Below are 26,260 nucleotides of genomic sequence, written 5' to 3'. Positions count from 1 at the left end.
ACATGGACAAAAACAGATCTAAATCAGAACCAAAACCAAAACTAACACAGGACTAAACCAGGACTGAACTAAAACTAAACCAGGGCTAAACTAGGACTAAAGCAAGATTAAACTAAAAGTAAACCAGAGGTAAACCAGCACTAAACCAGGTCTAAATTAGGATTAAACTTGGACAAAAACAGATCTAAACCAGAACAAAACCAAGAGTAAAACAGGACTAAAACAGAACTGAACTAAAACTAAACCAGAGTTAAACCAGGACTAAACCAGGATTAACCCAGGACTAAACCAGGTCTAAATTAGGACTAAACCTGGACAAAAACAGATCTAAATCAGAACCAAAACAGGACTGAACCAAATTTGAATCACGCATAAACCAGGACCAAATTCAATACTAAATCAGCACAAAACCAGGACTAAACCAGGACTAAACCAGGACTAAACCAGGGACTAGGCTCATTTCTTCTCTCTGACCTCTGACATTGTATTTGGAGTGATTCATGATTCATGTTTGAGTCATCTTTATTCTCCTGGATTCAAGACGTCAGAGATCTCCTCCTGTTTTTAGCTCCACAGAAGAACACCTGCTGTGACGTCCACACTTCATTCTCCAGTTTGAGTTTCTTAATGGGTGATACACATTGTTATTTTGGTCCAAATGTAAAAAAATAAAACAAACTCTGCTGTAGTGTGATGTGCAGCTCTTGACGGGATGAGCCTACAGCCTGGTTTAGTCCTGGTTTAGTCCTGGTTTGGATCCATAGGATGAGCCTACAGCCTGGTTTAGTCCTGGTTTAGTCCTGGTTTAGTCCTGGTTTGGATCCATAAGAGGAGCCCACAGCCTGCAACGCTTTGGTGTCATGATGTTTACGCAGAGATGGAAAAACTACAGAAAAATTGTCATTAACTAAAAGTATTTTTACTTTGCTTAATTCTTAATCAAGTAAAAATAAAAGTGACCATCTAAAAAACAACTCGAATAAAAGCAAAAAAGTACTTTGAGTAAAAGTTACTTAGTTACTTTCAGTAATTTGATGTAAAAAGGATGAGTCATAAATCTAATCCAGAACAAGTTGTTTGAATCAACTTTTAGGTGACACAGACAAACTGTTCAGTGCAAACTTAAAGACAACTGAGCTTAACACTGACTGTTTTAACACTGACTGTTTTAACACTTCCATTATTATGCTATTTTGCACTTTGCTGCCCGAGGTTTGGCCAAAGGTTTCCTTCACTTTCCTCTCGAAAATTATTCAGTGCACCTTTTACTTGAATATCGTCCATGACGACCTCAATCTGTGACTCGGTACCAACATCACCCAAGATGATCTGAGAAAAACTTTCATTTCTGTGCAGTGACTGAACATTCTGTGGTGAAAATGAAGTAAAATACTTGGGTCAAAATGTAAAATTACCTATTTCAAAAATTGCTTAAAACATTACCAATTCAGAAAAAACTACTCAGCTACAGTAACATCTGTAAATGTAATGTGTTACTTTCCACCCTTGTGTTTATGGCCACGTCAACAGTTTTCTAACGCAGAAGTCAGAATCAAGTTATTTTAGATCAATATTGTTAAAATGTCCAAATTAGAACATAATGATCAAGAGGTGTCATAGATTAGATCTATAACTGACATTTGCACAAAAGACACTCCAAAACCAGGACTAAAGGACAAAAGCATGTGAGGTGTGCAGGACTAATCCAGGACTCAGCTGAGTTAAACCTGGACTAAACTGTGACACTTCTGCTGTGATTATGTGAACAGAGTAACACAAAAACACACACACTGAGAAGTGAGTTTATTGGTGAGTAACATTAAATATACAACAGATCTGTAAGAGTCTGAGAGGCCAAGTGTGGAGAAAAAAGTTTCAAAAGGTGGTCAGGAAAAATGCTTCCATGTTTCAAGGAACTGTATGTATGACCTCCCTGTGTTCACTACGAGTTAAACAAGTTCAAATCAAATCTACTTTTACTGAGAACAATTATAATACAGATATATTAAGGTAAAAAAGGTGGAGGTTGAAGCTTGACCTTATTCTGACTTTACCCTTTATTCCTGTGTCAGAGCGTCATCTTGAAACCAGTTCATCTTTATAAATACAGCGAGAGGAAACAAACAAATCAGTAACAGAACAACAAAGTACTCCAGCACAAACTACGCATCATAATTCATGTATCTGCCAAGAGTTAAACACTTAAACTTCTTTATAAAATGGAAGAGAGTGGTGCACAATTTGAGGTTTTCTGTACAGTTGTTCCAGACCTCCACCCCTTTAACAGATTTACACAATTTCCTAATATTTGTTCTGATTTTCTTTTTGAAAAACATGGTCATTCCTCTGAGCTCACATCGACTATTTTGGATTTTGAACATGTTCTGTAAAGATTTTGAAAAGAGACTGATGTTTACTTTGAACATGATTTTCAAAGTGTAAAGGTCGACTAAACCCTAAAAGCTTGAAGGTTTATAAATAACACATTGGTTGGTTCATTATAAGTTGATAATGTGATGCTCTTATTACTTTTTTGCAAGGTAGAGATTTGTAAAGATTGGATTTGTATTAGTGTTACAGACATTGACAGTTTATGTTCAGAGGTGAGTTTTAGATGACGTCCAGTTGGTTGAAGGTCTCTCTCTGCCCCTTTGCTCCTTCTCTCCTCCTCTCTTCTCTTCTCTCTCTCTTCTCTCTTCTCTTCTCTCTCCATCTCTTTTCAGATGATGTCCAGTCGGGCGAAGGACTGGTCTGTTCCCAGGTTATTTTCCACAAACACTTCATATTTGCCAGAGTCGAGGAGCTGAGCGTTTTTGATGGTGAGGATGGTGGTGGTGTCACCGATGTCGAAGAACACTCTGAAACACAAACAGGGCAGGTTAGAGCACGAATAATATCTGACCTGTAATATGGACTTGGAACATAAGTGTTGATTTCAGGACAGTGTGTTTTCTCTCAGTGCATTGTGTATTTTGACCAGTGACCAGTGCTGGACATGATTTTCCAGGTGCAGTGTGGGAAACTTTGAGTGCACTACTTTTTCACCTGCTGCTCCTACAGACACCCCTAACAATGGCGTGTAGGAAATTGTTTCCCAAAGACTGCGCCATGAGCCTCAGATGGATCGCAAGACTTTTTTTTTCGTCGCCTTGTCACGATCTGCATGTCGATCTGCAATATAGAGTTTTGACAAATGAGAATGTCTGTGAATGTGTTTATTCCTTTTACTACTACAGATATGTGTGAAATGTGATTTTCTGGGCTCACAGAAATGAAGATAAAACACAGAAACAAACAGACTGAAGTTGCTCCTGATCTGCTGCTGCGTCTCCTCCTGCACCCGGACTGAACACACTACAAAAACACACACAGGTCCAACTATCTCACTAGAAAAGCTGAAATGTTAAGACATGTTTTGCATCATTTCTAATCTTTTTTGTAATTATTTTATTGACTACCATATTTTTCAGACTATAAGTGACATTTTTTCATGGTTTGAGTGTTTCCTGTGACTTATACTCCGGTGTGACTTATATATTAAAGTTTTCACACTAAAGCGTGGAGAGTCTTGTGTGTGAGTATGTGCTGCTCCTGTTCCTCCTGCACCACTGTCACTTCACTCTACTGCACATGTCTCCTGCAGAAAGAGCCTCTGTTCTGTCTGTATCATGTCAGTCGATCGCATCATTACTTCTGCACCACTGAACAATTTAACATTTAAACAAACTTATAAAGACAAAGACTGAGAAAACTGAACACAAATGACCCCAAAAACAAAATCAGATTTTGCAGATTAACAAACTGCAAGTCGTGAAATCTGCAGCTGAAAACGATAATCGAGCAGCAGAAAGAAAGTTTGGAGTGAGAGAGAAACTTGTGACACCAGGAGGATGGACCATGAAACTTTCCTGAACTCACTGGATGGATGGACAAAGTCTGGACTTCAGTGACACTGAAACCATCCTGTCGAGATTCACAAAGACACGAATAATTCTAACTGGAACTGATGCTGAGTTGGATGAAAAGCTACGTTTATGCGCTCTGTTTACCTCCGGAGGTCGAGGAGTTGTTCAGAAGTGACACCGAAGATGAAGAATTGAATAGATTTAGTGATTTGGAGTGAGATGGAGAGTTTGGTTAAACTTGTTCTGTTCTGTTGTTTATGTTATAGTTTATCTGAAGAACTGTTCATATGTGACGTTAACAGTCTGTTGTTCTCTTCTATTCTTCTTACTAGAACTTGACTTTACACAGGAAATGTCAGTTCTTGGTCTCTGAACTTATATGTTTTTTCTTCTTCATTATACATTCTTTGGCTGGTGCGACTTATACTCTGGAACGACTTGTAGTCTGAAAAATACTGTATTTTGTTCCAGTATTTCTGGTTCAATTGAATGTTGAAAAGAAAAAGAAATGTTCTACATTTAATGACCAAATATTCGACTTATGGATCCTTTTATTGCTGCTTCAATGACTGTTTTTCATTGTTTAAAACTTAATACATTATTACTTGAGTAATACTAATAGTTCAGAGACACGATCACTCAAATATCCTCATTAATGTTCAGTAATGCTCAAATCCACCTTTATTTTGTGATTCATGAATAATGTCGATTGACTTGGTTTGTGAAGGTTTGTGACTTTTCAGATATGGGTCCCCAGAAAAACGTTTGGGAAACACTGGTGCAGGGAACACCGAGGTGAAGTTGATGAACCTTTTCATAAATTCCTGTTTACTGCTTTAGTCGACCATCACAGATTGTGACATTTCACGTCAGTGTTTTGTGCAGTCACCTGTCGTCTTCATCGATGTCGTCCCCGTCCTTGAGCCAGGCCACCAGCGGGGGGGGCTCTCCGCTGATCTCCGCCTTCAGGGTCACGGTGCAGCCACGTTTGGACCTCAGACTCTCAGGACCTTTAGAAACTCTAGCAGGGACTGGAACGACAGAACAAAGCAACTGTAGGAAATCTTTAAACTTCTGATCCACAAATGTTTCTCTCAACAAAATTGTCATATGAATCTTATGTCTTAAAGTTCAAACACCCACTTCTTTGGGTTTGAATAATGGCACTAATTTCTGAAACGGCTGTGAAAAAATAATTTGACTTTGGTTTATTCCTCCTGACAGAAGAGGCTGAACTTTCTGTTTCATGTGGATAGGCCCAGGAATTAAAGACAGATGAACCATGAACCAGGTCAACACATCTGAGTTAGTGGTGACAGGTTAATGAGCTACACACTGGTGATCGAATGTTACCACATTATTCACATGTTTGATGCAGTTTGTGGTTAAACTTAAATTTTTCAATGGTAACTGTCTCTATTTTGATGAATAAAGAACAAAAACGAAGCAGAAATGAGCCGTGAAGTTGTCGGTTAGACCTGGAAGTGACATCATCTTAACAACTCTATAGATACAGTGCAGTGACATCACACTGGGGGTGTTCTACATGTATGTTGGCAGAATATTCAGCAGTTACTATCATAATGCAATACACACACTTGCAAACATAGCCAAAAAGTTTTAAAATAGTCTGAAAACTGGAGAAAAAGTACAAAATGGATTTAAAGAACACATTTTCAGGAGCCTGTGATTAGTCAGAGCGTTCATGGTAAGGCTGGACAGTTAACGGAATTTTTATTGCAATTTCGATTTGTGTGTCAAACAATCTCCTAAATCATATAATCAAGTTGAAACAAAGTACAACAAACTTACAAAGTTTATTTGGGGATTTTATTAATTTTTTTTATATTTAAATACTTGTATTTGTTTTTCAAAGCTAAATAACTTTGCCCCACAGCACCTCTCTGACCTGCTGGTGCCACACTCTCCTCTAAGCTGACCAGACTCTGCTCTTGTCCCTCAGTCCAGGAGGAAGCTCAGAGTATTTTCTGTTGTTGGGCCTAAATTATGGAATGAGTTGCCTATTCACATAAGACAAGGCAACTCACTTGTTGCTTTTAAATCACTTCTTAAAACACTTGTTTTCTTTGGTTTTGAACTGGTTTTGAGTCTTTTACTCTTCAATAATTGCTGTATATATATTTTTTTTCATTGTATTATACATATGTTTTTATCTTTCTGTACAGCACTTTGGTCATCTTTGTTATTTTTAACAGTGCATTTTATATTTAAATAAGTATATTTATTTATTTATTTATTTTTTAAATATAAAGATTGTAGAAGAGTTGATATAGAGTTTATTTTGGTACATTTATGTTTTTCTGCCTTATTTCATGTTCAAAGTTTATTTGATTCATTTTATGTTTTATACATCACAAAACTGCTCTAAGGTTCAGATTTATAGCCTCTTTTTATTTTCAAAATTTTGCGTAAATTATCAGTAACAAAGTTTTTTTTTTTTGAAAGAGAGAATTGCTGAATAAATGCATCATGTAACTAAAAAATAATCTTTTGAATAATTGTGAATTCAATATTGACCAAAATAGTCAGGATAATGATTTATTCCATGGTCCTGTTTAGGAGTTTGATTTTCAACTAAAAACTGTTGGTTAGCTAGAGACTAAAGTGTTAAACAGCACAAATCAGTTCACCTGTTCTAGTTTAGACACTTCTTGTGTTAAAATAAAACTCAAATTACAAATTACAGACAGAGTAGTGCCTTCGGTTAGTATCACAAGCCCGGGAATGTTGATGACATCAGCTGCAAAGTATCAGCTGGACCTGTCCCTGCTCCTGTCTCATCCCATCGTCCTACAGAAGAGCTGAGTGGAGACTCACCCTCCACTGTGATGGACGCAGAGTCTGTGGTCTGTCCAAACGGATTCTTCACGGTGACGGTGTATTTGCCGAGGTCGCCGAGCTCGCCGTCCCGCACCACCAGCGCCACCACGTCCGGGTCCTCAAACACGTAGCGGTACTTCGGCCCGTCCTGCAGCTGCTGTCCGTCTTTGGACCAGACGATGAAGGGGTCGGGAAAGGCGGAGACTCTACAGGAGAGTTTAGCTGCACTGCCCTCCACCAGAACCACGTCCCTCAGCTCCTGCAGGCAGGACAAGACACTGGATCAACTATGATCAATATTTACAGCACAACTGTTCTGCTAAATGGACTTTTACAACTTTGAACCATGTTACAGCTGTTTCCTCTTATTTATGCCCTCAAAGTTGTATTTGAGTCATCTTTAATCACTTGTTTTCAAGCAGATCAACTGTTTTTCAGCTCCACCAGTTCACACCTACAGCTCTGTATGCACTAGGACTGGGTATCATTAAGAAGCTGCTGATATGATACATACCAAAGGCCAAGATACATATCTTGATACAGTGCACTTTCGATTCAATACAATATATTTCAAATGTATTCTATATGGTTCAGTAAAAATAAAGGCTGAATCATATGTGTGACACTAAAAGTCTTTGTTAAACCACGTCTTGTGCAACGTTCATATGAAACACAAACATTTTAATCATCAAAACAGTGAAAATGTCAAATGTGTCACATAAACCAGTTTCCTTCCTCTGAACAAACAACAAAACTGTAACTGTAACAAAATAATTTAGTAAATTATACAACAAAAATACTCTTGGCGATATATCGATACAGCAACACACGATATCCATATTGTATCATCACATTAAATGATACGATATATCGGTATTTTGATATTTTTGCACAACCCTAGTACACACTTCCTTCTCCAGTTGTCAGTGTCGCGTTGTCATTTTGGTGTCACTTTGTTGTCATGATGTTTACGACCACGTCATTGGACACCACAGTTTTGTAACGCAGAAGTCAGTAGTCACGATACTGTGATTTTAAAAGTCCAAATGAAAACATAATGATCCACAGGGGTCAGAGGTTATACCTGCTCTCTCAATGGCAGAACGGCAGAACGCCGTAACATCATGTCTGGTCAAAGATCAGTTCATGTCATGTTGTTTGTATTTGAGATTTGCTTTATCATGTCAATAAATATGTGAAAAATATTGAGCTCAAAATTGACCTTTGACCTTATTTGTCAGTTCCTGTTCTCTGTCTTTGTATCATGAGACAAAAATAAGTTTTTGTGCAAAGGCCAAAGGCAGAAACAGTGTATGTTTTGTTTTTGGTTTAGTTCATAAATATATTTTATTTTAAAATCCATATTTCTTTTTGTTGTGGCCTTGGCTCAGGATCTGAACACATTAAATAAATAAAACTTTGTATTCAATTATTCTTCAATGATCTTTAAAGTGAAAGTATTGTGTGTATTTATTCAAACTGTACACACTTTACTGCAAAGTCACTTGTGTCAAACTGTTTCAGTGTGTAAATGTCACCACAGGATCCTGATCAGAACTAAACAGAAAATCTAAAACTCTTCTAGATCATTTCAAACAAACACATCTTGGTGAGGTGTTTTTCTTCTAATGGTTGAAAATCTGAAGAAAATCAAACAAATCATGATCATGTCAGTTTCTGCCTTTTGTCTATGCACCAAAACGTATTTTTTTGCTCATGATACAAAGACACAGAACAGGAACTGACAAATAAGGTCAAAGGGACATTTTGAGCTCAATATTTTTCACATACAAATATTTCTTATATATTACAGTAACTAGTTGTCAAATTTTGGGAGCCCTGCCTATTCTACTTTTGTCTAGATAAAACAGAAACTTTGAAGTCATTTTTCTCAGCTTCACACTCTGGAGAGTTAAGACCTTTTGCCTTTGTAGGACAGATAACTATAGAACACACACAAGCACAGATCACTCCCCCTTCAGAGCACCATCACAGAGTGTGTCCCCCTAATGAAACTACTGCACATCACATCAGGTTTGTTCATTTATAATGTATTGTTTTGTATATTGTACTGTAGGCGGTGGGAGGAGCCTTGTACAGGATTGTACTATTAAGCAGTGCTAGATTACTCAAACATGCATGGATGACATCTGAAACCTCTTCAGGCATGTTTCTGATGAACTTTTAAAACTTTTAAATAATTTCTCCTCTATAAGTAACAATATGATGTTAAGAACTAAAATAAAACTTTATTCTTTTCTCTGTAGTGACTGTGACTCTAAAGTTTTACACTGGGACATTCCCACCTGCAGAATCCGAGGAGGGCCCTTCTCCCGAAGCTCCTTACGGGACCTGAGGAGATCGAAGAGAGGACGTCAGGTTTTATGTGTGAAGCCAACTGTAGGCACTGCTCTGTTACTCAAGTTAGACTTTAATCTGGTTTTCATTTTAACACAATCTGACTAGAAAGAACAGTTCTTCAGTTTGTCCTAAACAGAACCATGAATGCTTACACTGATCACATGCTCCTGAAAATGTGCTCTTTAAACCCATTTTGTATCTTTTCTTCAGTTTTCAAATGATCTTAAAACTTTTTTTGACAGTGTGCTCGTGTGCATTGTGTCTCCATGGTAACTGATGAACCTTCCACACGCAGTAGAGTGTCCAGACGTCCCTGTTTACTCTGGACAGTCCCAGTGGATTCATCCAAAACCACTGATTTGTCCCAGTTTTCTTATTACAAGAAATGTCCCAAGTGTCCCTATTTTTGACCAATCTGATCCTGCCAACAGTAAAGAGATGCATAATCTGTCATTTATTTAAATAAAATACAGAAAAGCTGCTTAAAAATGACCAAAAGACAGAGAAATTGTGACTATACTGCCTCGGTCATGAATGTGCTGTGTGCAGAAGAGTTTTCCTTAGTTACTCAGTTTGTTTCACAATTGTATTATTACCAACCACCACAAACCAACAGTGTTTCAGGTTTTGAGTTTGAAAATCTGGTCACCCTAACCAGAGATACATGTAGAGCACCCCCAGTGCGATGTCACTCCAAAGTATCAATTGCCTGAGCGTCTGCTGCTGTTTGTCTTTACATTTCTTTTTATTTCTTTGACATGAGCAGCTTAAGAACCTCTGTGGAACCTGAGCTCACACTGCCCACGAGGAGGAGGAACAAGCACACGGCTCATGAAGCACCTCCCCCCTCCACCACCGGGACCCTTTACACAAACCCCCTCCACCTGTCTGTCATGTTTCACTGCAGAGACAGACGAGCAGAGACAGACGAGCAGAGACAGAGACAGAGGAACAGAGACAGAGACAGAGGAACAGAGACAGACGAGCAGAGACAGAGGAGCAGAGACAGACGAGCAGAGACAGACGAGCAGAGACAGACGAGCAGAGACAGAGACAGAGACAGAGACAGAGACAGAGGAACAGAGACAGAGAGAGACAGAGACAGAGGAGCAGAGACAGAGGAGCAGAGACAGAGGAGCAGAGACAGAGACAGAGACAGAGGAGAGAGACAGAGGAGCAGAGACAGAGGAGCAGAGACAGAGGAGCAGAGACAGAGACAGAGAAAGAGAGACAGAGGAGCAGAGTCAGTGACTTAGACAGAGGCAGAGACAGAGGAGACAGAGACAGAGAGCAGAGTACTAATCTGTTATAATCATGTTCATCGAGTGTATGAAACATGTTCACCTGTGTCCTCTGTATGATGCCTGGATCCTGATGGCCGCCTCTTGGACCTGGGGGTCTGAGATGTTGATGGTGCAGCCTGGAGGAGGACCCACTTTGGCCGACATCTGGAACAATACAGAGAATACGGTTTGCATTTAGAGATCCACTGTGTAACTCTTCCACCTGCTGTACAGTTTTACTCTCCCAGTGTCTTCATAGGGTCTTATTGTGTGTAAAAGCTGCTCACTCTGTAGTATAGACGTCTGCAAACATGTTCTGAAATGCTTAGGATTCTTGCAAACTAATAAGATTTTAAATGGTTAAAATGACAAAAAGAAAAAAAGAACATGTAGTTACCAAAATATTCACACAGTAATGTGAGTATTTACAGTTAGTTACTTTCTGGAGTAAATAAAAAAAGCACCTAAACCAGATCTCTTACCTTCTCTGAGTCCTCCACAGTCCAGAGTTGGTCCAGACCCCACAGACCGCTCCCTCTTTATATCAGGTCTACAGGAGGTCTACAGGAGGTCTACAGGGGGTCCAGACCGGGTCTAGAGCGGGTCCTGGGGTCTGGGTTTTGTCCTTGTTTGGACTTGGATCTGGGTTCCTTATAGACACGTCCTGATTTAGACTTTAATAGATGTGGGAATTCTGTTATGTTTCAGAGGGAGGAGCTCAGGCACATGAAGAGCGGAGAAAGTGCATCGAGAAAACTTTAGAAGATCACGTGAGATTTGGTTGGAATTACAATTTATGTCTCAGTTTACACAAAAAATATGTGTTTTTGACGTGTTAAGAATTCTGAAAACAATTGCTCAAGTACAGGTTTCTAAATGCTAAGGCCAGGATGGTGTTCTGATTTAGTTTTTATTTTTTATTTTTTGGTGAGTTGAGACATGGATAAGTCCTGAACTGAACTCACACAATAAACTAAATATGTGTGTTTAATCTTAAAGTGAAGCTTGGATTGAGCCATTTTTAAAAACACTGGAACTGATGAAATGCTTCTAACTTGGTGTAGTCTTCATTTTCAGCCTGGTTCAGACCTGGTTTGAGTGGTTCCAGGTTTGATTCCCGGGGAGTTTGCATGTTCTCCCTGTGTCTGGGTGGGTTTGCTCTGGGCATGTCGGTTTCCCCCATCAACCCAGAACATGCAAATTTGGGACCAAATTTTTCAGACTATAAGTCGCATTTATTTCACAATTTGGGTGTTTCCTGTGACTTATACTCCAGTGCGGCTTACATATCAAAATATTCACACTGACAGCAGTGAGAGGTTCTAGTCTTGTGTGTGAGTATGTGCTGCTCCTGTTCCTCCTGTACCACTGTCACTTCACTCTACTGCACATGTCTCCTGCAGAAAGAGCCTCTGTTCTGTCTGTATCATGTCAGTCACACAAATAATTCTAACTGGAACTGATGCTGAGTCTGACGACAGCAACACAGAAGAGGAAGCGGCGCTCTGTTTACCTCCGGAGGTCGAGTTGTTCAGAAGTGACACCGAGGATGAAGAATTGAATGGATTTAGTGATTTGGAGTGAGATGGAGAGTTTGGTTAAACTTGTTCTGTTCTGTTGTTTATGTTATAGTTTATCTGAAGAACTGTTCATATGTGATGTTAACAGTCTGTTGTTCTCTCTGCTCCTGGTCTCTGATTTTATAAAATACATTTCCCTCAAAAAGTACAATTTATATATGTTTTTTTTTTTCTTCTTCATTACACATTTGGCTGGTGAAACTTATACTCCGGAGTGATTTATAGTCTGAAAAATGCAGTAATCCTGATCAAGACAAGCTCATAATCTATAGATGGGTCCTTGAGCGTAGGATTACACGCCCACTGCTCCTGAGGAGATGCCCCAACGGCACTTAAGGTCAAATGCAGAGGAGAAAATTCCCTACTGCTACAATAAAGTACCTTAAAAATCTTAGACCAGGTTTAAACCTGTATTAGACCTGTCTTAGTCTTGGTTTAGTCCTGGTTTAGTCCTAGTTCAGACCTGGTTCCTTCTGCACCTTACCATCGCACTATCGTGTGTCCTTGGGGCTGAGGAGAGAAGGCCAGTTGGACCAAATCCACCAAAAATGTTGGAGTTTGAATGAAAAATGTCCCCAAATCCTGGTTTAAATAATGAGTCTTTTATTAAATCCATATTTGCAGCAGTGTCATGCCGTTTCCATGCCACAAATAAACTTTTAACAGACACTCGCTCAATAAATAAAGGAAGAGCTATCGACCGCACTCACATTCAGAGTCCAAACTGGACCAAAAAAAAAGTTCTAAAAATGTCGGAAAATAGCCTCCAAAATTCTAAAAGTTTGGTTTAAATTTCCAGTCTGGCAAGAGGCACGCAACACCAAAATATTCTCCCAACAAAATACAACTTTATTCAAATCGGATGTTTTTTCTGCACAAACTTCAGGCAAAATGACCAGAAAGTTTCAAAAAGTCTATCCTATGAAACTGATCATTCAACAGAACAGAAAAACAAGAGGTGAAGGAAAAACAGGTTAGAAAATGAGCAGCAGACGTGACGTGGAACTGGACACTGGTTTTCATTCTGACTGAACCCCATGTCTCTATTTTGTCCTAACGCTTAAAGGGAAGGTTCACTAGAGCCCTTTTTAAAAACACTCTCATCAAAGCCTGGGACTATCTGGAACTCAAGAAATGTAAGCTCCTTTAGACTGTTTAGACCCAGTTTAGACCTGGTGTAGACCTGGTTTAGACCTGCTTTAGACCTGGTTTAGACCTGATCCTGGAATAGACCTGGTTTAGACCTAGTTTGGACCAGGTTCAGATCTGAGTTAGACCTTGTTTAGACCTGGTTTAGATCTGGTTCTTGAATAGACCTAGTTTGGACCAGGTTCAGACCTGGTTTAGACCTGGTTTAGACCTGGTTTAGACCCGAATTAGACCTGGTTTAGAACTGGTTTAGACCTGGTCCTGGAATAGATCTGGTTTAGACCTAGTTTGGACCAGTTTTAGACCTGATTTTGACCTGGTTTAGACCTACTTCTGGAATAGACCTGGTTTAGACCTGGTTTGAACCTGGTTTTAGACCTGGTTTAGAACTGGTTTAGACCTGGTCCTGGAATAGACCTGGTTAAGACCTAGTTTGGACCAGTTTTAGACCTGATTTTGACCTCTTTTAGACCTGGTCCTGGAATAGACCTGGTTTAGACCTTTCTTGGACCAGTTACAGATCTGGTTTAGACCTTGTTTAGACCTGGTTTAGACCTGGTCCTGGAATAGACCCGGTTTAGACCTAGTTTGGAGCAGATTCAGATCTGATTTAGACCTTGTTTAGACCTGGTTTAGATCTGGTTCTGGAATAGACCTAGTTTGGACCAGGTTCAGACCTGGTTTAGACCTGGTTTGCACTAGTTTTAGACCTGGTTTGAAACTGGTTTAGACCTTGTTTAGATCTGGTTTAGACCTGGTCCTTGAGTAAAACCAGATTAGACCTAGTTTGGACCAGTTTCAGACCTGGTTTAGACCTGGTGTAGACCTGGTTTAAACTCACATAAACAGTCTAGTCTGTAGAAGTTCTAAAGGGATTTAAATAACAATATAACTGAATGTGATGTAAATGTTCTACTTGTAACAGTGCGCTGCAGTTAAAGTGTTTATCATGTTTAAAACTCCTGTTTTCTGCTGAACCGTCTGTCTTTTTTAACCCTGCTCTAATGTGAGGAAAGGTTCCACAGTGGTTCTTTAATCCTGTTCTCATGTACACATGTTTTAGTAAAACTGCAGATTTACACTCTGTAACACCTTGTGACATCATCAGGTGGTGAATGAGAAGTGCTCCTCTGGGCTTTTAAAGTTTTAAAGTCACATTCACTACACTACCGCTGCTAACCAAGCTCAGTGCTATTGTTTTTAGCCTGATTAAAACGGCCTATTTTTATGTTTGAGCAGGACTGAGAGATCTTTACTTGTATTTAAAGTAGTTCAAAATGCAGAAAAAGGAGATTTAAAGAGTTCATTCATGATTCTAAACAGTCATTTGGAGTTCAGTAAGGACATAATTAGCTTAGCATTAGCATCGCCATTCAAAAACATGGAGCGAACAGTACAAGAGTCAGCAAAGCCAGAAGTTTAGCCTGTTTTAAAATGCTTTAGACTTGTACAAGAATAGACTCGAAAAATGAAGAGCTATTTATCCAAAAACGTACAAACTCTGAGGTACGGAGACGCGACCAGTCCGGTTACAAACAACGTCCAGATACAAAAATAGAAATCTCATCAAAAGACCCAAGATGGCGTCCGTGTCCAGGATCCAAAATGGCGTCCGTGTAAGTGAAGTCTTTCAGTTCGTGGTGATGTCGTAAAAATCCAAAATCAAGATGAGCCCGAATCGAAACGGAGGAGACTTGAAAGCAGATTTGTTGACCTAGTTTATGGTTCGTATCTGTAATTCCTGGGCCTATCCACAGGAAACAAAAACTGGCACAAAGTTCAACGTCTTCTCTGTCGGGAGAAATAAACGAAAGTCAAACAATTTTTTCACAATCGCTTCAGAAAATGGAGCCGTTATTCAACCCCAAAGACGTGAGTGTTGTCAGGAAACGAAAAGGCTGTAATGGAACAATTTGTCTCTATGCAGATGCTTTTTTCTTTTTTTTTTTGTCTTGAATATTCCACAGTAAAGCATTAAACCTGTTGATTTCTATGGAGAGAAGCTAAGTTACAGGTCAGATCTGTGGAGAAGCGAGAGGCGGTGCATATTTTTCTTAGCATTTTCAGTAATAAAAACACATACACTTGAAAAAAAATGCAAAAAGATGGTGGAACATTCCAGACAAAGCGGTAGCATCTCCATGGAGACAAGCAGCAGAAAAGTTACACAGTGCAACTTTAAGCCAATGGTAAACAAAGTCATGAGAAGGAACATTTGTGGAGCAGAAGTTTGAAGATCTCTTTAAAAACGGCGAATCTCCAAACGTTAGGTAGGCCCCTCCCTTCATCTGAAACTATGACATCATTGGTGGGCGTGGCGGGTGTGGGCGGGGCTCTGGGCAGGCGTGGTCGAGATTTGGTACGACCGTAAAAGGACTTCGTGTTTGGTGGCGGGGCTAGGATGGCGTGGCTCATTGACGGACAGGCGTGGAGGTTGTGGGCAGGGCTAAGGTGGCGTGGTTCATTGATTGACAGGCGTGGGGGATGTGGGCGGGGCTAAGGTGGGCGTGGCCGAGCTCTGGTATGACCGCAGGAGGACTTTGTGTTTGGTGGCGTTCAGGCCGCGGCGTTTCTGTTGCTCGGAGACGAACTCTTTGAGGCGCGTCGTGGTGAAGGTGAGAGTCTGACGCCGAAGTCTCATCAGGTACGCGTCCTGTAACCACGAGTTACTGAAGCAGTCTTTGATCGACGGACGAGCCCTGAAAGAGATAAGAGTGTGTCAGATGCCCTACCTGTGTATCAGTTGCCCTCATTGTGTGTCAGATGCCCTCCCTGTGTCTCCATGAGGTCTTATTCTGCGTAAAAGCTGCTCATCCTGAAGTTTAGACTTCTACAAACATGTTCTGAAATGTCGGCGTATGTTAGATGCCCTCCCCGTGTGTCAGATGCCCTCCCCGTGTATTAGATGCCCTCCCTGTGTGTCAGATGCCCTCCCTCTCACCAGGGGTAGCTGCAGAGGATCTTCTTGAGGAACAGAGAGGCACTTTGGGACACGTTCTGGTAAAGTCGACTCAAATCGAACTTCGCTGTCTGGATCCGGACTTCAGTCTCCTGAGGATCTTGGTCCAGGAACGGAGACCTCCCACTCAACCTGAAAGAGAGCGGGTTTAGACCGAGTTTAGTCCTGTTGCAGTCCTGCTTTATTCCTGGTTTAGTCCTGGTTCAGACTCACATGATGAAGGTGAGGACTCCTATACTCCAGATGTCGGCTGGAGGTCCGACTACATCTCCCTTCAACATCTCAGGAGCTGAACACAAACATCAGATTGACTTTAAACAGTAAATACACCATGTACAAGTCAAATCCACAGTCTGTATGAAGAAGTGGACTTAGGGCACATGAGACTAGGCCTTTTGAAGCACAATTGCTGTGGGTTTTATGGGCACCACTCACCACACTCACACTGGCACAACCGAACTGAGCCTCGGCCCAGTGATTTCATCACACAGGGCGATCAACTTTAGGGGAGAATTGAGTCCAGCGACATGAAATATCTCCTAAACAGTGAAGCAGATGTGAGTCCTGCTGTGATACGCACTCCTCCGTGAGTTCATGTTTATAACAACAGTGTGGAGGAGTGAGGAGAGATGGAGGAGTGAGGCTGCAAAACTTCTGTCTCTGTCACAGTCCTTATTGAAGGTAAGCACAGACTCACCATATGTGTGTTTTTTCACTGTTTTCCTCCTATGAGTAATATCAGCGCACACACAAGGCACAGTAAAGTCGTGTGTGCATGTGTGTGTCTGTGCATGTGTGTGTGCATGTGTGTGTGTGTCTGTGCATGTGTGTGTGTCTGTGCATGTGTGTGTGTGTGTGTGCATGTGTGTGTGTGTGTGTGTGTGGGTGTGTGTGTGCTACATGAGCAACCTCCTGTTGCCTCCACCTCCTCCAACTGGGCCAAAGTTCCAACAAGGTTCAATTGCACTCACATTGGACAAAAGTACCATGCTTCAAGGACTATCTGTGCTTGAGATATTTTGAGCACACCCTAAGGGAGTGTAACATCACCCACAGTGTTTGACTCCAGTCAAATGAAGCTCAGCTTCATTTAGGGACAAAATAGTGAAATAAAAACACCAGGATCATGTAGATGGGGTTAGTACAAACATTTTAAGACCAAAATAACGAGGCCCACAGCTGCAGTTACAGAGAGAAGCAACAGTTTTTCAATAAAAAGTGAATTACAGTCAGCACTCAAAGGAACCAGACACTCACTTCCTATTTGGAACGCGGTGGCAGCAGGTAAACTCTGTCCATTTATCTAAATATACAGCCACATATGTACACATGGTAAAGTACTCTAGGAGAAATACTACAATAGATTACTACTTAGATACTCACATATGTACATTAGTATCTCGTTGCCTGCCATAAAAGTACTCACACATGTACTCTAGTGTCCCGATGGCTGTAGTAAAAGTACTCACACATGTACTACAGCAGAAATACTCACACACGTACTCTAGCCGGCCTGTTGCCTGCAGTAGAGGTACTCACAAATGTACTCTAATAAAAGTACTCACACATGTACTCTAGTGTCCCGATGGCGGGGCTGAACTGTTTGAGGAACAGGGGGTTGAAGTTCTGAGCCGTTCCAAAGTCGATGATCTTCACAGAGTTCATGAAGGTCACGACGATGTTCTCCGGCTTCAGGTCCAGGTGGAGGATCCTCCTGGTGTGGAGATAGTCCAGACCCTGAAGGATCTGCACTATGTAGGACACCACATCGTCCTCAGAGTAACGGAACCTGAGCAGAGAAGAGAGAAGACTTTAATCTGAGCTGAGACAGGTCAGAGGTCAGAGGTCAGAGGTGGAGTCTGCTGAGTCTCTGTCACTGATGCAGATTTGTTGACCTGGTTTATGGTTCGTATCTGTGTAATTCCTGCTCCAAACTTAGTCTGCGCCGAAGAGATGATCAGCTGTGATGTGTCATATGAAGTGATGAACTTTCATATTCTACAATTACACTGCACCTGTCCATGAGGCTGTGCAGGAGCTGTGTGGCCCTGTCTGCACCTGTCCATGAGGCTGTGCAGGAGCTCTGTGGCCCTGTCTGCACCTGTCCATGAGGCTGTGCAGGAGCTGTGTGGCCCTGTCTGCACCTGCCGTACCTGTCGATGAGGCTGTGCAGGAGCTCCTTGCCGCTGCAGTACTCGCAGATGAGGACGAGGTATCTGGGGGTGACGTAGGCCTCGTGCAGAGCCATGATCCTCTCGTGATGAAGAGACTTCAGGATGTCGTACTCCTGAAGGACGCTCTGCTTTGTCTCCGCTTCATACGGAACAATTTTAGCCATGAACAAGTTTCCTGTCGAGTTCTCCCGGCACTCACGGATCACACCAAACCGACCCCTGGAGAGAGAGGGAGAGAGAGGGAGAGAGAGAGAGAGAGAAGAGAGAGAGAAGAGAAGAGAAGGAGAAAGGAGTGAGAGAGAAACAGTGAGAAAGAGAAAGAGGAAAGAGAGAGAGAGGTGAAGTTATGACCTGGTTCACAGCAGACTGATAAGTGGAATTTGGCTCTAAACATTATCAATCTGGTGAATGGCTCTTGCTGAAAATGGTCGAGGCAAATGCAGAAGAATGAAGTGAGAAATCCAACTTTCTTTAAATCCAACTGAGAGAAAAGCATAAACATCTTTCCCCCCACAAAAGTGCTTCCCTCTACATGCTTTTCACAAATTAACTAGTCTGTATTTCTATGAAAATCGTCTCAAGTACATCTGCCTGTGTTTTGGTTCTTTTGGTTGCTCCACCTCTGAACCTCTGTGCCTAGTCACAGGGTAGATTCTCGTGAGTTTGTGAATTCAAAAATAGTGAGAATTCATCAGACTGAGCGAGGTCAGGCACCTTAAAAAGGAGAATTTATTCTTTTAGAATTGCATACGTTGAAAGTAACGGTGTAAAAAGATTATGTTTATCTTTGAGTTAATATCAAATCAAATCTTTATCTTTGTATAGCTCATTTAAAACCAAAGTGCTGAACAACATTTACAGAGAAATAAAACAATAAGCAAATCAAGCAGAATAACAATGATAGAGATAATGGTGCCAAGGTGTCTGTTCCTCACTCTGGGCAAATGCCAAGGAGAAAAGGTGTGTTTTGAGCAAAGATTTAAAATGCTCCAGTGACTGTGCACTTCTAATGTGCAATGGCAAAGTGTTCCACAATCATGGAGAGACCACAGAGAAGGTTCTGTCTCCTCTGGTCCTCAGTCTCTTCCTGGGGACAGCAGGAGGTGCTGGTCTGCAGAGCACAGACCTCTGGATAGGACATGGGGCTGGAGGAGTTCAAATAAATAGGAAGGTGCCATTAAGATTCCTAAAAACAATCATTACAATTTTAAAATAGACTCTAAAATGTGCAGGGAGCCAGTGCAGGGATTTAAGAACAGGAGTGATGTGGTCCCTCTGCTTCTTTCCAGTTAAAAGGTGAGTTGCTGGAGCCTGCAGGCGGCTGAGCTGGGCCTGGTCAGTGCAGCAGACAAAGAGTTACAGGAATCGAGTGGTTTGGTCACAAATGCATGAAGGGCCTTTTCAAAGTGCACACATGGAATGTATGATTTGATTTTGCTTAACTTAACTGATAAAAGTAGTTACCCCGCCCCCTCAGTAGTTACCCCCTCACCTGGCCTTCTCGTCCATGAAGGTGTAGGGTTTTTGGGGTACTCCCTGTCTGAGCGCCCCCTCTCCAGTTCTTCCCATCAGAGGTGTCCTTCGTCCAGACGGAGTGATCCTTCCAGAGGGGGGCCCGCGGCTCTCTGCCCCAGCCTGGACCACCGGAGTCAGGCTCTGCACCACCACCACCGGGGGAGACACAATCACAGAGGGAGGGGCCACCGTGGCGGGAGGGGGCGAGGTCACACTCTGAGGCTGAGAGGAGGGCGCCACGGTCGGGGTAGAGGAGGAGGGAGGCTGGGCTGGAGGGGTTTTCCTGGAAGAGGCTGCGACGTACATGGGGACAGAGGATATGGGTTTGCCTGGAAGAATTACACAGAAATATATAACTACAATTTCTGGCTGAACAGATCACTGGTCATCTATGAAAAGGTACGATTACAAATCGCACAAGAATCACATTTAAAAGTATCAGGTTTATTCAGTAGTCATTAGAGAATAACTATTGTACAGAACCAAGAATAACCAGGTCTGAACTAGTTCTATACCAGGACTTAAATGGCACTAAACCAGGATTACACTGCACCAAGTATAAATCAGAACTAAACCAAGACTAAACCAGGTCTGAATCAAGATTACACCAATAGTACACCAGGACTAGACCAGGACCAAGCTATTTGTTAAGTTGGACAAAACCAGGACTGAGCTACATAAAACCAGGACCAAACCACTAAACCAGGACCAAAGCAGGTCTAAACCAGGATTTACAAAGGTCTAACAGGGGCTTCACTACACCAGGTCTAAACCAGGACCATACCAAGACTACACAACATTTGTAAACCTGACTAAATCAGTCCTGAGACATTTGTAAAGTAAAAAAAAAAACAGGACTAAACCAGGATTTAAACAGGTCTAAACAAGGACTAGGTCAGGTCTAAATTAGGACTACAACTGGATTCAGTGTTTTCAAAGATTCCCTTTAAAGGAAAGTAGAACATAAATAAAACTACTCAGTTATGAGAGGAGAAAATTCAGTTTGTCGACTGGACAAAAGTGAGTTTGGTTGAAGACGTTTCGCAGCTCCTCCAAGCTGCTTCTTCAGTTTGGAAGAAGCAGCTCCAGAACTGAAGAAGCAGTTTGGATGAGCTGCGAAACGTCTTCAACCAAACTCACTTTTGTCCAGTCGACAAACTGAATTTTCTCCTCATGGATTCTACCTGGACGACTGAGGGATTCTTCTCACTACCCACTTATGAGTACAAGAAAACACAGTATTTAAGTGTTCTTAAATGTGTACACTGAAAAAAAGAACTTATAAGATTTACTAGAAAAAATCCTCCTAAGCACTTGCACTTTTGAAGTCAATGTTACCGTTTTAAGATCTGCTATAATTTACTCATCAGTATTAAGTTAAATGTACTTACCTCCACCATTAACAGGCAGGAATTTACTGAGGAATTGTTACTCTCTTTTTTTTTTCAATGTTATAAGTCATATTCATGTAAATAAATTAAGTAAAATCTATAAAATATTGTCCTAATTAATTGCATTGCTGTGATGAAACAATTAAATAAATATTACATGTCTAGTATTTACTGATGTACAATAAATGGTCACACACACACCCACACACCCACACACACACTCACACACTCACTCACACACACAAGTGTACACAGACACTAGGGCCAAGGCGGGTTAAGTGTCTTGCCCAAGGACAGAACAACAGCATTGTTGTTGTTCTGTCCTTGCAGCACAGTCTGTGCCAGCTGGAACAGGATTATTTTTCACTGACAAATCATGACCTAAAGTGACTTTTCCATGACTTTACAGCAACTACATGTGTAGAATTGATCAGAGTTTTTGGGCTAAACATGAAATGTGAACTCTTTCCACTTACCTTATGGTTTGGGATTATAGTTTTTGAACATTTCTAATCCTGTCAGTGCATTTACTGTCGTCTCTTTTAAACAAAAGGTGCAGACGTTCACAAATAATCAGAATAGCCTCATGAGATTTTAACAGAACACTGGAGCTATGTGGAAGAGATACTGAAATGATATGACTTTTCCAAAACTTTCACTGAATTTACAAAATCTCATGATTTTTCCAGAATCTCCATAACCTTGGGAACCCTGCTAGAAACTCACGAGAAACCTGTGGATCAGTGGATCTGACCGCTCTTCCAATGATGTTTTTCTTTTACATCGAACCACCAGCCTTCGGATCAGTGGACAAACGCTCTTACCAACTGAACTTCTGCCGCCCCAGCACCAAATCTGTAGCCGTCGAGTGCAGGGACTGATCTAGAAGAACTTTGGTAGGACTCAGTATTTGTGGGTTTGTGAGGAGCGAGTGTAAAACCTTTAAATGTGTTTGTGATTCTACAGTAGAACTGACTCCTTAAACACAAAACTTCCACTACATGAGGACAAGAAGTACATTTGGTCCAAGTTGTGGTTCTCACAGAATGATGTTATTTCAGTGTAAAAAATTACCACATTTGATTTAATATTTTAAATTTTTTTTTGTGTATAGTTCTCACCGATGACCGGAGACGGCGGCTTGTTGACAGGGCTGCGAGGTTTGGGCGGGACCACGGGAGGAGGAGCCAGCTTGGGTTTGGTGACGCTGATGCTGAGGGTGGACTTGAGCGTTTCTGAGGGAGAGGGGGGCAGGGGGGAGGGCGCTGGGGGAGAGGGGGAGAGAGAGGGGGCAGGGGGAGGAGGGGAGAGAGAGGGGGAGGTGACGGGTGGAGGAGGAGAAGAGGAGGAGGCTGTTTTAGGTGGAGCGGGTTTGATCGGGGGGATGGTCATGGAGGACTTCACCACCACAGGAGGAGCAGCAGAGGGCGCTGTTTTCACCACGATGGTCGCAGTGGACTTCGCCGGTTCTAAGGAAAGATACAAGTTTGGATCAGAAATCTTAAGACATTTTGTATTTGAAGCACAAGTAGTGCAGGACATAGCACACAAGCTGCAGACTGTTTACACATATTTAAGACACGAGAAGAGAAAACTGATCTATGTCTCTGTCATAGCTCAGTGTATATTATGATAGAAGACATGCTCTTTAAGGTTACAATATTATTTCATTTCAGTTGAACTGAAATCGCAATGTCGGTGAAAATAAATAGCATTTTTTTCTTTGAAGTACAATAATTTCTTCCACCTTTACCAGACTGTGGGCATTAATCTTTTTTAAATAGGATTAGGTTAGGAATCCAAAAACTAAGCTGCAAGAATGGAAAGTAACAAATTACATTTACTCATGTTAAGTAATTTTTGAAATAGGTTATTTTACTTTTACTTGAGTACATTTTGACCCAAGTATTTTATTTCATTACATTGGAACCCGCCGTCATTACTGAGTAAAATCAGATTGATAGAGAAAAAAAAAAAAAAGGAAAAAGGAAAAAAACAAAAACAAAAAAAACAATCTGCCAGTAATAAAAGTAAATTGCGAGGACTGCATACGTGGCATTTTCACTCTAGAATGTTCAGTCAGTGTACAGAAGCATCAGTTTGTCTCAGATCAACTTGGATGATGCTGGTGTCGAGTCACAGATCAAGGTCGTCATGGATGTATTCAAGAAGAAAGTGCACTGAATAATTCTCGAGAGGAAAGCAAAGAAAACCCCTGGTCAAACCTAAGACAGCAATTTGCATTCAAACACAAAATAAGGAATAACTCAATAATACAAAGAGAGAGAGCTGTCAGCGTTCAAAACCTCGACATCAAATCTGCAAACGCATTTGGTGGTGAGTGGAATGTACAGTATGTACTTCTGCCTGTGTATCTCAAATGGAGTATTTATCATTTGGTTAAAACCTTAATCTGTTTAGCAAAATGTGCCTTCATGAAACCAATTATTTTCCATCCTGATCACATAACGTTTCAAGTGAAGTAGCAGAGGGTGGAGGAAATGGAGGAAACCTAAAGTTTTAAGTTGTATAAAAAGAATGAAGAGCTCAGTGTTTGTGTTCAGCTCAGATGTTTCCACTGAACAAAGTTTGTCTGTATCACCTAAAAGTTGATTCAAACAACTTGTGCTGGATTAGATTCATGACTCATCCTTTTTTTTTTTTTTTTTTTTTTTTTTTACATCTAATCACTGAAAGTAACTAAGTAACTTTTACTCAAATTACATTTTAAATGAAATATTTTTTTTTTTACTTTTACTTGAATAGATTTTTAGCTGGTTACTTTTACTTTTACTTGAGAATGAATTAAGGAAAGTAAAGATACTTTACTTAATTACAATTTTCCTGTACTTTTTCCACCTCTGCTGAGCTGACCCTGCTCCTCCTGTAATGGGCTCTATAAAAAACACTTTATATTTAGCACACACCTGCTGGCTCCTGTCACTGTCCACGTTTACATGAGTTTTTTTTTTTTTTTTTGAATTAATTGTTCTGAATTAACTAGTTCTGAATTTAAATATTCTCCTTCAAGTTTACATGGAAATAATAATTCCAAATAGAGGTTTACATGTTAAACTGGTTAAATGTTCTTTATTTAACATGTGTCAGCGTCTGGAGGTGGGGAAGGTTCTGATTGGACAAAGACACCAACAGATTTACGTCTTTGGGAAGAAAACACACACTTCAGCTGCTCCCGGATTTTCTGTCATCTAAGTTTGTCGTTACGCCACGGACACAAACATGATCCAAACTTTTTTCTCATTTGTTCCAGCAGTTGGAGAATTCTCTCATCATAGTTTACGTCTGTCAGCTGAGGAGGAGAAGGGAAGAGTGGTTCTATCTCAGCCCAATCCTCCATTTTCATGTTTTCTGCCATCGGCTCGAGACCAACGTTTGATCTGGACGGCCAACGAGTGTGAGCTGAACAACCGGAATTATTTTTAAGAAAAATAAACAGTTACATGATCGAGGAAGAAATTAATTTGGCTTTAAAATAAACCATTCACTTACTTTGGAATAAAGTTGAATTCTGAATAATCTGAATTAAGTGTTTAAGTGTTTAAGCTTTTATTCAGAATTAAATCATTTTGATTTAGAATTAAAGCTCTCATGTAAACGTGGCAGTTGTGTGTGTTCATGACCCTAACCCTGATCTGCACACACCTGACGGCTCCATGCGCACCACCTCAGACAGGTTACTGTACGGGCCCTGTCCTGCTTTGTTCACACAGGCCACTCTGAAGCGGAAGGTGCCCCCTGGTGGAAGGTCTGTCACGTTGTAGTAACAGTCGGCCACTCCAGTCGCCACGATCAGCCAGTTACTCTCTCCTGGAACATCATACACACAACAATAGTGTAATCACTGCCTTAGTGCATTTCAAGACATTATACGATGTCGATTATGCTCGATTATGGAAAAAATCTTTATCACGATTACTTTGGTCAGTATTGAAATCATGATTATTCAAAAGATTATTTTTCAGTGACACGATGCATTTATTCAGCATTTCTTTCTTTTAAAAAAATCCACTTTGTTAATGATCATTTATGCAAAACTTTCAAATTGAAAATAAATATAGGCTACAAATATGAATCTTAGAGCAGTTTTGTGATTGTGTATAAAACATAAAATGAATCAAATATACTTTGAACATGAAATAAGGCAGAAAAACATAAATGAATCCAAAATAAACTAAATATCCAGCTGTTCTATAATCTCTGTATTTTAAAAAAATGTAATAAATATACTTGTTTATACAGTCCCTGACAAAAGTCTTGTCACTTATCCATTTTGTAGAAACAAAAGCTTATAACCTGACTTTAAATTAATCGATTGGTTTTAGAAATGTCTCATATGAAGCTAAAACCCTCCCAAATTATGCTCAATATATTAAAATAAATTTGCTTCACTGAAGAAAGATTGATCATTTAATGAACACAGAAAGGTCAGATTTTGGCAAGACAAAAGTTTTGTGGCCTACAGAAAATTGAACGAATAATTTACTTCAAATACAAAAATATGTTGCATAACGTCAGTGAATGAAGTAGTGGTGCTGTGAGATCCAGATTTAATATCTTGTATGACTCCATGAGCTTGAAGGACGCATCCACGCGGTTCGACAATGATTCATACAATTTGTTGATGAAGTCATCAGGAATATCAAAGAAAGCGTCTTACATGCCTCCCAGAGTTCATCAAGATTCTTTGGTTTTGTCTTCCATGCTTCCTCTTTCATTCTACCCCAGACCTGCTCAATGATGTTCATGTCTGGTGACTGGGCTGGCCAGTCCTGGAGCACCTTGATCTTCTTCGCCTTGAGAAACTTTGATGTAGAGATAGAAGTATGTGATGGAGCACCATCCTGCTGCAAAATTTGACCCCTTTTATGGTTGGGAATGTAAGAGGAGCTAATACTTCTTGATATTTTAGGATATTGATATTTGTCCTTCCACCCTGCAAATGTCTCGCACACCCCCAGACTGGATGGAACCACAGACCAGGATTTTTCCGCCACCAAACTTAACTGTTTTCTGGGTGAATCTTGGATCCATGTGGCTCCAGTAGGTCTCCTGCAATATTTGCGGCGGCTGTGATGTAATTC

General features: G+C 40.7%; 2 protein-coding genes across 2 annotated transcripts in view; both read right to left on the bottom strand.

Annotated features, from left to right (window-relative positions):
* Window positions 1–2,719: 2,719 nt before the first annotated feature.
* Window positions 2,720–15,534, bottom strand: spegnb (SPEG neighbor). The gene is made up of 6 exons (XM_020927616.2): window positions 15,385–15,534; window positions 10,452–10,555; window positions 9,053–9,098; window positions 6,744–7,005; window positions 4,795–4,936; window positions 2,720–2,858 (listed from the first exon to the last, which is right to left on the bottom strand). The coding sequence occupies exons 1-6, from the start codon at window positions 15,532–15,534 to the stop codon at window positions 2,720–2,722; spliced, it is 843 nt and encodes a 280-aa protein (XP_020783275.1).
* Window positions 12,557–26,260, bottom strand: part of spegb (striated muscle enriched protein kinase b) — a 59,630-nt gene continuing 45,926 nt past the window's right edge. Inside the window, exons 34-42 of the mRNA XM_055162769.1 lie at window positions 24,822–24,986; window positions 22,280–22,627; window positions 19,745–20,096; window positions 18,232–18,471; window positions 17,644–17,867; window positions 16,292–16,367; window positions 16,061–16,210; window positions 13,747–15,818; window positions 12,557–13,142 (exon numbers count right to left, since the gene is read on the bottom strand). Of these exons, the coding sequence (XP_055018744.1) occupies window positions 15,581–15,818; window positions 16,061–16,210; window positions 16,292–16,367; window positions 17,644–17,867; window positions 18,232–18,471; window positions 19,745–20,096; window positions 22,280–22,627; window positions 24,822–24,986 (1,793 nt within the window). The 3' untranslated portion in view covers window positions 12,557–13,142; window positions 13,747–15,580. The remainder of the gene's footprint in view (window positions 13,143–13,746; window positions 15,819–16,060; window positions 16,211–16,291; window positions 16,368–17,643; window positions 17,868–18,231; window positions 18,472–19,744; window positions 20,097–22,279; window positions 22,628–24,821; window positions 24,987–26,260) is intronic.

Source organism: Boleophthalmus pectinirostris, unplaced genomic scaffold (assembly GCF_026225935.1).
Source record: "Boleophthalmus pectinirostris isolate CB_2022bp ecotype Guang Dong unplaced genomic scaffold, ASM2622593v1 HiC_scaffold_1, whole genome shotgun sequence".
In the NCBI taxonomy this organism is placed as follows: Eukaryota; Metazoa; Chordata; class Actinopteri; order Gobiiformes; family Gobiidae; genus Boleophthalmus; species Boleophthalmus pectinirostris.
This window is presented reverse-complemented; position numbering and strand designations above follow the sequence as displayed.